This window comes from Ictidomys tridecemlineatus, chromosome 12 (assembly GCF_052094955.1).
Source record: "Ictidomys tridecemlineatus isolate mIctTri1 chromosome 12, mIctTri1.hap1, whole genome shotgun sequence".
Taxonomy (NCBI): domain Eukaryota; kingdom Metazoa; phylum Chordata; class Mammalia; order Rodentia; family Sciuridae; genus Ictidomys; species Ictidomys tridecemlineatus.
In genome coordinates, this window is record NC_135488.1 from 92,400,791 (window position 1) to 92,414,549 (window position 13,759).

At 34.3% G+C, this 13,759-nt stretch overlaps 1 protein-coding gene across 4 annotated transcripts in view; it reads left to right on the top strand.

Annotated features, from left to right (window-relative positions):
* Nucleotides 1-11,971, top strand: part of Prkd3 (protein kinase D3) — a 69,512-nt gene extending 57,541 nt beyond the window's left edge. For all 4 annotated transcript variants that reach the window (XM_078029381.1, XM_078029379.1, XM_078029382.1 and 1 more), the window contains 5 exons: nt 2,103-2,264; nt 2,488-2,586; nt 5,308-5,575; nt 7,717-7,802; nt 9,078-11,971. In XM_078029381.1, the coding sequence (XP_077885507.1) occupies nt 2,103-2,264; nt 2,488-2,586; nt 5,308-5,575; nt 7,717-7,802; nt 9,078-9,251 (789 nt within the window). In that variant the 3' untranslated portion in view covers nt 9,252-11,971. The remainder of the gene's footprint in view (nt 1-2,102; nt 2,265-2,487; nt 2,587-5,307; nt 5,576-7,716; nt 7,803-9,077) is intronic.
* Nucleotides 11,972-13,759: the final 1,788 nt, after the last annotated feature.

Below are 13,759 nucleotides of genomic sequence, written 5' to 3' on the forward strand. Positions count from 1 at the left end.
CTTTTTTGTCACAGTGACCAAAAGACCTGAGAGGAACAATTTGAGGAGGAAAAATTTATTTGAGGTCACAGTTTCAGAGGTCTTAGTCCATAGATGACCAACTTCATTGCTGTAGGCCCAAGATAGAAAGAACATCGTGACTAACAGACATGGTGAAGGAAATAAGCTCAGGACATGGCCACCAGGAAGCAGAGAAAGAGCTCCACTCACCAGAGAAAATATATAAACCCCAAAGGCACACCCTCAGTGACCTGCTTCCTCCATCCACACCCTATCTACCTAAAGTTACTACTCAGTTAATCCACATCAGTGTATTGATGCACTGATTAGGTTAAGGTTTTCACCAATCATTTCGCCTCTGAACTTTTGTCTTGTCTCACACATTAGCTTTTGGAGAACACCCCATAACTAAACCAGAAGTGCTTTTCTCCAAAGCACTTAACCACTTCCATTGTAGGTAATTCACTACTATTTCCTACTATATGTCTTACCTCACTGGAATTAATTAACTCTATGAGACAGGGCTTCTTTTTCAGTGTTATTAATGGATCCAGATTATCTGCATAGTTCTAGGAAAATGACAAATACTCATTTACTATTCATTGAATAGATATGTTTAGGTAGGACATTATCTACAATGTATTGTTAAATGAAAAAAAAGTGTAGAATTATTACATTTGTGTGACTTTTTAGAGGAATGTATTATATACAAGTCAGCATAGCCACATCTGGGGGATCATTGTGGGGAAGCAAAGAAATAGGGGAGTATTTTTGTTTCCTAGATATATGGGTAATGCAAGATGTTTTTGTTATTTGATATTGCCTGAAGAGAGTGGTAGAATAGTGGATATGTAGCATCCTGTAGCTACCTGTGTAAATGGAAAAACATTAGAAATTTTTGAACATTAAGGTATGAATTCAGTACCTTCCTCGTATTTTCTTGAAAATTACTCCAGAGCTACAAAAATGATTAACAGAAGTGTATACTGTAACAAAAATAGAAAAGTTCAGACTTCTAGAATACATAGAATATTTTCCAAAAACAGTAGATGAAGCAGGACTACATGCAAGAGGAGGGGCCACAGTGAGAGCTGTTTGTGCTGCTTTTCTCTGCGATCCCATCTGTGGTACCATCTCTAGTTCCCTTCCCCAAACAAAAGAAAGCCAAGGGGTCATGATTTGACAAAATTTAATTCAAGGGAAAACATGAAATGAAGAAAGGGCCCTTAAAAATGGAAGAGTAAAAATCACACTATAACAAATAACACCATCGTATTTATGAAGAAAAGCAAGAAAAAACACAAGGAGAGACAGCCAAGCCCATTTTAGTAGTGCATCACAGATGGAGCAGACAAAAATAAGATACAAAGCCTAAACAGAGTAAGGAAGATCTACCTGCTTTATACTGAATTCTGTATCCTAAAATGAAATAAAAGAAAAAAACCCTCATCAATTCAAAATCAGTATAAGTCCTTGATCTTAATACAATAAAAGCAGACATAAATTATAGAATAAAGAAAACAAAAAGTTCCCACTATGAAAACTTCTTAATTCTCAATTCTTAGAACAAATTTCAGAATACTTAGAAAATGATGATAAAAATACTGTATATATTAGAGTCTTTGGACTTTCATTCAAAGAAGCTTTATAATATCAAATATTAAAGCAAGAAAGAAATGAAACTAATCCAACTCAAAAATTAATGAACAGTAAATCTTGAGGAAAGCAGAAGTGTTAACAAAGATAAAATGAAATCAGTAGGTGAAGAAAAGAATACAATAAATTCAGAAACCAGTTCTCTGGATAGGAGGTGAGGGGAGGTGTGCAAAAGTAATAAAAGTAGTGAACTTAAGAAAAAATAAATATAGAAAGATGACTACATATACAGAAAAAAAATGGAAGGAGTAGTACATCCACTCTTCTGTGCACAACTTGGAAAATCAGAATTTATGATCATGTCTAATCATTGTACTTTTTACATTGTTTACAAACATTTTAAATGTGATTTCATACAGTTAATTGCAGCATGTTAATTATTTCTGTAATAAAACTACTTCTGTACTTTTAAAGTTGGTTGTTTTAATATCCTGTAACTGCTCCAGAATTTGCATCATCCTGGGATTGTAAACCTGGAATGTATGTTTGAAACACCAGAACGAGTCTTTGTGGTAATGGAAAAGTTGCATGGAGATATGTTGGAAATGATTCTATCCAGTGAGAAAAGTCGCCTTCCAGAACGAATTACAAAATTCATGGTCACACAGGTATTTTAGCTCTCTTTTGAAGCTAAATAATTGAAAACTATTAAGAGCAGTACTTTGAAATATTGGGAAGTTGTAGGAATTGTTAACCTTAAGAAAGAAAATCACTCTTTCAGCTAAATCTGAAACTATACTGAAGTTTTCAGAGGACTGCACCATTCAAGGAATCACATTGTGGTTTAACTAATTTTCCAAGCATTGAAAAAAACCTCTTCTTTATTAACAGATACTTGTTGCTTTGAGGAATCTACATTTTAAGAATATTGTGCACTGTGATTTAAAGCCAGAAAATGTGCTGCTTGCATCAGCAGAGCCCTTTCCTCAGGTGAGATATTCTTTTGAAGCATTATTTTAAGTGTCTGACACTTAAAAGTACCCACATAATAAAAGTCAGTGTACTAAGTGCTGTGGATTCAAGGTGTATAACATCTTACAGAAACATTTTAGTCTATAACTGCCAGGATTAATAACTAAATAAATTTAATTCTTTTATTAATTGTGTTATGTTCATTAAGAGTTTTTTGACTTAACGGATCCCAAGGAATGACTTTTTGTAAATAAATTCTTGGCAATTCACCTATCCCTGTGGGCTGGGAGTAGAGAGAATTAGCCTTGGTGGTGCTTGGTACTCAGGATGAATTCTCCATAAATTAAAAATAGCTGAGAGCTGGTACCTAAAAAGGGAAGATTTTGGTTGAGACAAGCAGCCAACCTCTCTTTTTTTTTTTTTTTAGCATATTTTAAGCATTTTCACCAAAACTAGCATAAAAATTTAATTTCTCATAACCATTGATGCTCACACTCACATAATAATATCATCTGTGTGTGTGTTCTGGCTATGCGTGATATACTCTGATTTTTTTTTTTCAATAAAGTTGAAGTGGTTTTTTTTTTTTTTTAATGTTGATCTTGATCAACTAAGTTTATCTCACAACCTACTTAATAAATCAGAATTCAGATTTTACAATTGTACTGAGAAACCCGTTAGTTTAGTACCTATGACTGTTTTTCATGATTGCCATTGATGATTCCTCCAATCAACTAGAATATCTATTGCCAAACTACCATTTATGTACATGTGAAATGTCGTCATATGGCTAGAACAAGGACAACACATAGCTATCTTACTTTATAAATTCAACTTAAATTGTCTTTCAAAGGAAAATATGTATTTTAAAAAATCATTCTACTCTATTTCACTTTTAAAGCAGGAAACTAGGGAAAATTATTGTCTCTGTCTATTTCTTTTCACTGGTTTGCTGATTTGTTGAGGATTAAATGTTGACTTCAGTGTTACTGAAATAAACTTTTTAACATAAGAAAAATAAAGTAGTAAGCATTTCTTTTATAAAGCTTATGTTGTTAAAGTGATTGATTCCCTATCATTGTGAGGTTAAAGAGTTTCCTAGTAGTTGGTGGAATGTTTTAAATAAATAAACTGCTTCTATATATTATTTCATTTAATCTTCAAAATAGTATAGGCAAAGGATGTACACTTGTGAAGCTAAAGGCTAAAACTCCCAACTTTCTGATCTCTACTTTTGTGATCCACAGTGTTCCTATTAGGAGCAACAGGGAATTTTTTTTTTTTTTCCCTCACATACTAGCCATGGCCACACTTCTTTATTCAGTTGCCCAACTGCCAAGTCATTTTTACTTTATCTAAATGTTATCTAAAATTTGGCATTTAACCAAAAGAGAGTTCACATTTCTTTGGGGTTTGTACTAGTCTTCAAATACAATGACAGCAAATATCATTCATGAAAGCATACGTCGGTGTCCATAACCTAGAAATAACAAGCAGCATTTGAATATACCTTAACCTCTTTGTTCTCCTGTCACTGTACCACTGTTTTCTAGACACCAAATCCCTTTTCTCTCAATTTATCTTAATGCTTTTTCTGAATCATATTTTGAGTCAAGAGCTCTTCCAGTGGAAATTAATTGACACTTGCCCATTCAGCATAGATGCAGTCATTAATCACCAAAATCTACAAAAAGTTGGGTAGCAAGATAAATATTTATGTATGTATGTATTTATTTATTTTAAAATACTTTTTATTTTATTTATTTGTATATGGTGCTGCTGAGGATTGAACCCAGTGCCTCACACATGCTAGGCAAGTGCTCTGCCACTGAGCTACAGTTCTAGCCTGCAAGATAAGCATTTAAAGCTCTGCCCATTTCACCACACTTCTAGAACTCTTTTCCTGAGAGAACATGGTAGTGACTATGGCTGCCTTCATGTACAACTTTTTTTCAAATATAAACATCTAACTAGCAATAATTTGTTCTATGGTAATATAAAACACTGCTACACTTATTCCTTGGAGAAATCTCCAAAATTACATCTTTTACTATTCACATTAACAGTTATTTATAAATGTTTAATACTTCTCAGTTTTATTTACTTGCCAATATACAGTATCTTTAGGAAGAGAGACTCTACATCAAGCAGAATAAAGGATGTTTTTTAAATATTGTAATTTATTTGTGGGAATTTGTCAAATCTCACCCCTTTTTTGTTTCTGTTGTGTTTTTGAGACAGGGTCTCACTAAGCTGTCCAAGCTAGCAACTTTCATGCCTCTGCCTCCTAAGTACCTGGGATTGTAGGTGTGTGCCACGATCTGCAGACATTTATTGAATATATTTATGTGACCAGACATTGAGAAGTCACTGAGGATTCAGAAATGAAAGAGTTCCTGCTCATAGATAACAGAAAAGTTATCTCCTTATGAGACAAATGCAGTACCCTCCACTTCGTAAAAAAATTAAAGCCCTGTAGCATCAGTCTGGTAATTAGCAGGGTGGAAGCTAGGATACAAAACTTTTTTGAAATAAGCACTAGGGGAACTCTTCATTATGTTAGTATCACAGAGCTATATAAATATATCTGCCTTCTGGGAAAATTATATTTCAATTTTCCTATCTACAGTTGTTTGGTATTCATAATCAATATAGTTGGTAAGTACATTTTCATATTTAGGGAGAGGCATTTATATAGAGATCAATACAAAGTTAACATCATTCTTCCATAATTTCTAGGTGAAGTTGTGTGACTTTGGATTTGCACGCATTATTGGTGAGAAGTCATTTCGGAGATCTGTAGTGGGAACTCCAGCATACTTAGCCCCTGAGGTTCTCAGAAGCAAAGGTTACAACCGTTCTCTAGATATGTGGTCAGTGGGAGTCATTGTCTATGTGAGCCTCAGTGGTACATTTCCATTCAATGAGGATGAAGATATAAATGACCAGATCCAAAATGCTGCATTTATGTATCCACCAAATCCATGGAGAGAAATTTCTGGTGAAGGTAAGAAAAGTTAAGTTTTGACTCTCTGCCCTGTAGTCTAAAATTTTTTGTGACTTCAAATCAGCCTGTCTCTTCTGACTTCCCTATTTAGTTATCAAATTTTGAGCACTCTCCTTCCTTTTACACTGTCTTTTCTATCCCTATTTTCCTTATAATTCCCAGGAAAAGCAATAATGCAGGCCCCAACTGCCTCATTCTGAAACACCTAAAATATCTTCTTAACTGTCCTACCCATTAGACTCTCTTTTATGGCTCTTCCCAGTCACTACTGCTAAGTCCGTCTTCAGGAAACACTACTTTCATCTTATTCTACTCCCAAACAGTTCCCTTTGGTTTTGAAGTTGACTCATTCTCCAAATAATGAAATATGTATGCCAAGATCTCACCATATACACCAAAACACCCTGAATCTATTTGTTAAAACCTATTGAGTATGAACATTTGGAACAAGTTCTAACCTCATCTATAGAGGCAAGGCAATAGCTTTGGCTACTTTCCCAGACAAAACCAAGAAATAGAGAGCAACATGGCATCCTTTGAAGTGGCAAAGAAGATCAGCCTATAATCGGAGTGTTTCATGCATCTTGAAATACTAGTTAATATTTCACACTTATGTGCTAAGCATTGTTCTAAGCTTTTTAATGTGTTAAATTGATTTCATCTTCTCAATAGTTTTATTTTACAGATGAGGAAACCAGTGTACTGTAGGGCATAGTAATTGACCCAATATCACACTGCTAATCAGTGTAAAATGGAACATATTCATCCAGGCAGTCTGGCTTCAGAGTGTATACATTCAATGTATACTCTGTACTGCCTTCTTAATAAAATGAAAATTAGGTACACTTAATTTAGTTATGGACCGTTTTAATTGTTCAAGTCTATGTTCTTAAGCAAAAATTCTCAATGCTTTATTTCTTTTTTTATATTTTTAATTTGTTTTAATTAGTTATGTATGACAGTAGAATGCACTTATATATTTGATATATCATACATTGATGGGATATAATTTCTTTTTTTTGCATTACAATTCTTAATACACATATATACCACAGTTTTTGTATTTGTTTATATATAAAGTATGCTGACACCCAATTCAAGTCTTCATACATGTACTTTGTATAACGATGTCCATCACATTTCACCATCCTTGCTAATCCTCTGCCCCTTCCCTTTCTTTCCTACCCTTCTTCACTATCTAGAATTCATCTATTCCACCTATGCTCTCCTGCCCTATCCCACCTTCTTATATCAGAGAAAACATTTGGCATTTGTTTTTTTGGGATTGGCTAACTTCTCTTAGCATTATCTTCTCCAGTGCCATCCATTTACCTGCAAATGCCATGGTTTTCTTCTTTTTTAATGCTGAGTAAAATTCCATTGTGTATATATGCCACATTTTTTTTGTCCATTCATCCACGGAAGGACATCTAGGTTGGCTCCTAAGTTTAGCTATTGTGAATTGTGCTGCTATAAACATAGATGTGGCTGTGTCCCTGTTTTTAAGTCCTTTGGGTGTAGTCTGAGGAGAGGAATAGCTGGGTCAAATGGTGGTTCCATATCCAGTTTTCCAAGGAATCTCCATACTGCTTTCCAAATTGGCTGCACCAATTTGCAGTCCCACCAGCAATGTATGAGTGTGCCTTTTTCCCCACATCCTCACCAACACTAATTGTTGTTTGTCTTCATAATAGCTGCCATTCTGACTGGAGTGAGACGATATCTTAGAGTGGTTTTGATTTGCATTTCTCTGATTGCTAGAGATGTTGAGCATTTTTTCATTTATTTGTTGATTGATTATACATCCTCTTCTGAGAAGTGTCTATTCAGGTCCTTAGCCCATTTGTTGATTGGGTTATTTGTTTTTTCGGTGTTTAGCTTTTGAATTCTTTATATACCCTAGAGATTAGTGCTCTATCTGATGTGTGAGGGGTAAAAATTTGCTGTAGGCTCTATGTTCACCTCACAGATTGTTTCTTTTGCTGAAAAGAAACTTTGTTTGATTTCATCCCATTTATTGATTCTTGATTGTCAATGCTGTATTTCTATAGATTAAATCAAACTGCCCTCCAGAAAGAATCATAGGTTTGGGGTATTTTACACACTGAGATTTGTTTATCTAATTTTGTCTTTTCTCTTAGCAATTGATTTGATAAACAACCTGCTTCAAGTGAAGATGAGAAAACGCTACAGTGTTGACAAATCTCTTAGTCATCCCTGGCTACAGGTAAAAAAATATATATCTTTAGCAATCCTCATTTGAATGGTTCACTGTGAGTTCTGTGACACAAGACAAGATCAACAGATTCTGCATTTTCTTAGAATAATTTAAGTGCTTTTTTATGGTGAATTTGTATCATAATTGATCCTCTGGAAGTTGTTTATGTATTCATCCAAATTGGTATTGACAGGCTGAGTACACTGCATCACACCTATAATCTCAGCAACTAGGGAGGCTGGGGCAAGAACATCACTAATTTGAGGTCAGCCTCAGCAACTTAGTGAGGCCCCAAGCAACTTAGTGAGATGCTGTCTCAAAATAAAGAGGGCTGGTGATATAGCTCAGTGGTAAATCATCACTGGGTTCTATCCCTGGTACCATTAGGCAATTAAACTCCCATGTACTAAAAGCAACCACAGCCTTTTATAAGACCTAATGCATTCATTTCACTTTTTTTTGTAAGACTAACATTACATACTATTTTGTCAGGTGTGTTTATTTTAAATCCTCACTAAAAGGCTCATTTTGCATTGAAGAGACAAAAAAATAAAGCCCTTTAAAATATATTTGGATTGCCAGGCGTGGTAGTGCACACCTATAATCCCAGCAACTCTGGAGACTGAGGCAAGAGGACTAAAGTTCAAAACCAGCCTCTGAAACTTAGCAAGGCCATAAGCAACTCAGCAAGACCCTTTCTCCAAGTAAAATTTTAAAAGTTTTACAAGTATTTTAAAGGGAATGAAGAGTAGAATCAGCTTCAAAATAAATGCAATCATAGTTAGGCTCACCAATTATAAATTAACCTGATAATGTATTCCAAGCACTTTCACGTTTTGAGGAGTAAAGTTTAGGCCGATAATAGTATAGGGCAAAAGCTTTTAGTAATTATTACGAGTTATCTCAGAGACCAGGTTTTTTTCCAGTTTTTTAAATTTCAGAAACTAGTTACTTTCGGGCTGGGGATGTGGCTCAAGAGGTAGCTTGCTCGCCTGGCATGTGTGTGGCCTGGGTTCGATCCTCAGCACCAAATACAAAATAAACATGTTGTGTCTGCAGAAAAACTAAAAAATAAATATTAAAATTCTCTCTCTTTAAAAAAAAAAAGAAACTAGTTACTTTCTTTTAATAGACTTCAGATTTGAAAAAACGATTTTTAACATTTCTAATTCAAGAACTTACAAGTAGAGATTATCAATTCTGTAACCAGGATGCTAAGCAAAGGGGGAAAAAATAGTAGCCAGTATTTATTTTATGGTTCATAATCATGTTAATTTTTTCTAGGACTATCAGACATGGCTTGACCTTAGAGAATTTGAAACTCGCATTGGAGAACGTTACATTACACATGAAAGTGATGATGCTCGCTGGGAAATTCATGCATATACACATAACCTTGTATACCCAAAGCACTTCATTATGGCTCCCAATCCCGATGATATGGAAGAAGATCCTTAATTATCAATGAGCTAACTTCAATAAGGAAGGATTTAATTTTATGGACTGATATTTTGCTTCATAACTGTTATTTGTATGTTGTCATCTGCAAGGAAGCCAAGACATGAGGAAATACAAGGAATTGGTGATAATTAATACTGTAGTTCATATGTAGGTACAGGAAGGGAAGCTAAGTAATAAAAACACATAATGGAATCAAGGGGAAGCTTTCTATAAATTTTTATAGCGTAAGTAATAACTGGTTTTGTATTGTTTCCTGATCCTTCACTTTAGTACAATAATGCCACTTAATTTATCTTCCCTTTCCTGATCTTATGTCTTTTTTTTTTTTAAAGGCAAGCTACCAAAGCTTGACCAAATCATACAAGGATTGTAAAGTTGATTACTAAACATTTTCATTGAAGCAATAACTGTGAGGCTAATAATATGTGATTTATTATAAGGACTTTTAAATGTTTGTCTAACCGACCATAGGGGCATTGAAGCGTTTTTCCTAGATGCCTACAGAGTGCCAGGCTGTTTTATCTTTCTTGGTTAGGTCAGTTAAGACTCTAAAACAGTGATTCCTTACTTTTTTGGAGCTGCAACTCTGATTAGGGCCTCTACAACGTAAGAATGAAATTATCACCTTTTGAGTATTTTGCAATAGCCACTAAGATAATTTGGAATGATTGGTGTTACAAAAAAATAGAAGTAGGAACTGCTGGTGTAAGTACTGTGTGGTTATGTGTGCCTTCTTGTAGCTCATTCTGCTGCTTAACACTGATGTTCCCACCTGATACCACTGTGATACCACACTGTGTCCCCAGCACTGCATGGGTGAAGATCTGAACTTTAATTACATAATTGCTATCTTTACCCAAGGTTGAATAATTTGAGGGAGAAAAGTAAATATATACTAAAAGGAAGGCCAGTGTAGGTCAGTTAATGCTATCTATATCATCACTATATAGCAAACAGTATCTCTTTTTCTTGCCTCAGCCTATTGGAGGGTTTGCAAATATTGGGAATGTTTTTAAATCAGTATTTCATTTTAAGCAATTTAGGGTTTGGTTTGTGGGTGGAATAGACATGAAACAGTTTATGAGGGTTGCACTATGTTATATTAGCTTAACCCAGCAAATCAAAGAGTGGAGTAAGTGCTTCTTTTTACATTTCAGCTCCAGCAGCCAGCTATTTTAAAATAGTTACTAATACAGGTTCAGTATCCCTTATTTGAAATGCTTGGGATCAAAGTGTTCCAGATTTTAGAGTTTTTTAGATTTTACAATATTTATATAAACTTTACTGGTTGAGCATCCCTGATATGTAAATCTGAAATGCTTTGAAATCCAAAACTTTTTGAGCTCTGCATTACTTTCACATTAGGGATGTTGGGCTCAGTGGTAGTTTTTGCCAAGTATGCACAAAGCCCTGGGTTTGATCCCCATGGGGGTAGGGGGAATACAAATTAGGGATGTCAAGTTGTATTTTTCCCAAAGAAAATTTAAGATTTGGGATCCACTTAAAATATATAGTGGCTTTTGTTTCTTCGTTTTTCAGTAATCACCACAGACCTTGTTTGTCTGTTTCCTTCTTTCACACTCTAAAAGCAAAAGATTCGGAGTCAGAAAATCTGGATTTAAGTCTTTGGCTCCATTATTTATTAGCTCTGTTGGCCTGGGTAGATAGCCCACCTAAGTCTTTAGTTCTCAGTTTATAAAATGAAGACTACAGTCCTTGCCTCTACCTTCCTCACAGTGGTTGCAAAGATCAGATACGAATGAATGTATTCAGTAAGCTCAAAATTATAAACATGAATTACTGCCCACTGAATTTGAGGTAGTAAAGGAAAAGAATGCTCCTGCACATCAACAGAGTAAGACTGAGAGGGCTTTTACAGATCCCAAAAGTAACTGTCCTACTATGACAAAAACATCATTGAGAAAATAATAGAAAGATTATGCAGTGGTTATATATTCTAACTTCTTTGAGTGTTTTAATTTATCCTCACAATATCACATGGTAAGTACATTACGAACCCCATCTTATACATGAGGAAACTAAGGCACAAAGAAATTAACTACTAAAATTCCCACAGTAGTATGTGAATATGAACCCAGGTAGAATGTCTCCAGAATCCCTCTTCACCCTGCTGGCCATTATGCTGTACTCTATCCTTTGCAAATATATTTTTTCACTGAGGGATATTCCGCACATCTCGTTAATCTGTTCTCTTAGGGCAGTTGCAAACATTAAACCAAATTAGAGAAAACTTTGGATTTTCCCTGTGTTAGAGAATGACTTCCCCAAATTTCTCCAAAGTAAGCCCATTTATATCAACATGCACAAAATGGAATAATTTTGAGTCACTACTGTGGTTTTACTATATAAGGTAAAAATTAACTGGAATGTTCGTTTTCTATTCTTATATAATCAAACTTTACAAGCCATGAAATTAATTGCACTCTTTTTGTTAATGCCTAAGTTTTCTAAAAAGTTTTGTAAGGGCACTGTCAGATAATTTGGAGTTGAGTAATTACTCCAGATACTGTATAACTTGCATAACCTTTTGTCTTGAAATTGTGTTTGTATAAGAAATAATTGCTAGAAACATTTGATAATGTACAAAGTAGTCTAATGACATTCTTCAGTACATTTTTATATTTTTTGTTACATCCCACTTTTTGTAAATATGCTCTAAGAAGCTTGATAATAAAATGTATTTCTGTATCACTATACTTTTCCATGTAAAAATCTCAGGCTATCTCTAGCAGAAGTATCCAAAGAAAATTATACTCAGTTGTGTTTTCCCAGGCCTTGATCACAGAAATGTTGTGAAAATAGCATTTATATATGGAAGTAAGGCTTTGTTTAAAAGAACTGATTTATCTGAAAAAAAAAAAAAACCTTCATTACACTGATACGTAGTACATTTAAGGTAATTATCTAGAGGGTTTATTTCTTGGAATGAAAGTTTAGAGTAATTGTAATTTGTAATTTTTTTAGTAACTATAACCAAATATTCAATTACTGTTAACTACCAGAAGACTTAGAATAATTATCAAAACTACTTTTCTAGGATTTGAGTTATAAGTCACTAAATGTCTCTTTGCCCTTAAAACTATTACCTTTGGGAGGAGTCAACTATGGGCATTTTCATGTTTAAAAAGAAAGTAAATAGGGGCTGGGGATATGGCTCAAGTGGTAGCATGCTTGCCTGGCATGCTTGAGGCACTGGGATTGATCCTCAGCACCACATAAAAATAAAATAAAGATATGGTATACACCTAAAAGCTAAAAAATATATTTTTTTTAAAAAGAAAGTAAATACGGAAAGAGAATAAGAACAACTACAAATGGCCTAAGGCTGGGTAGCATTTAAAAGATAAAGTTTTAATCTCCTTTTACTTTCAAGTGAGATATAGAATAATCATTTTCTTATTTAAGCAGAAGCAGCAATAAACATCAATACTTCATCACTCTGCCCATGAACTTCCACTGTATTTAATCCATAAGTTCACAACATGGCTGGTATTATTTTTTTCTTTAATCTCCCTTGGAAATTTGTGTTGCTAACATACACTTCCTCAAAAAGTCTGTGTTCCTACTATTAACATACAACGTGTATGAATCAAAAGATGAGAACCTAATATGGAGCTAACATTTGACATTTTTCTGAAAATAAGAGAGAATTAGTTCCATTTAGAAAATTATTCCTCCTAGGTTGTTTACATTTACTCTCATTTCAGGTACAGGTCAAGTTTACTACGATATTTTTACTCTTTGATACGTCAAAATAGGATTTTTTAAAATTTTAAATTATCTATAGAATATAAGATAAGAAATTCAATACCAACTCTCTCTCCACTCTAAACCCATTTCAGATTAGGAAATTCAATAGTGTTTACTGGGCATTCTGCACTTACTAATTCTATTGAAATACATACTACAGAGCAGAACACAGTAAAATTTGTACTGGTATATTAGTTTCTATGAAAACAGTTAGAAATATTAACTTAAATGTAGCTCCCCCACACACAACAGAAATGGAAACATATCTATAGAAACTTTTGCATGTAATTATTACTACTTTTTTTTTGGTACCAGCGATTGAACCCAGGGCACTTAACCACTGAGCTACAACCCCAGCCGCCCCTTCGCCTTTTTGTTTGGAGACAAAGTCTTGTAACTACTTAGGGCCTTGCTAAATTGCTAGGGTTGGCTTTGAACTTGTGATCCTCCTGCCTCAGTCTCCTAAGCTGCTGGGGTTAAATCTTAAAATTGAGATTTTTTTATTTCAGACAATACTCCTTTACTTCCTCTTTTTAAATAAAATACAGATCTATTTAATCAGTTCCTTGGGAATAACTATTTAGGTTTTTTCAAATTTCTACTAAACCAACCAGTCTCATGTGTAACTTTTTAAAATAAAATAGAAATATAGCAACCAGCTTTACTAAAAGAAACTCAATTTTACAGTAACCTAATTACTTCAGTCAATTGAGAAAACACATTTGCACCAAGAG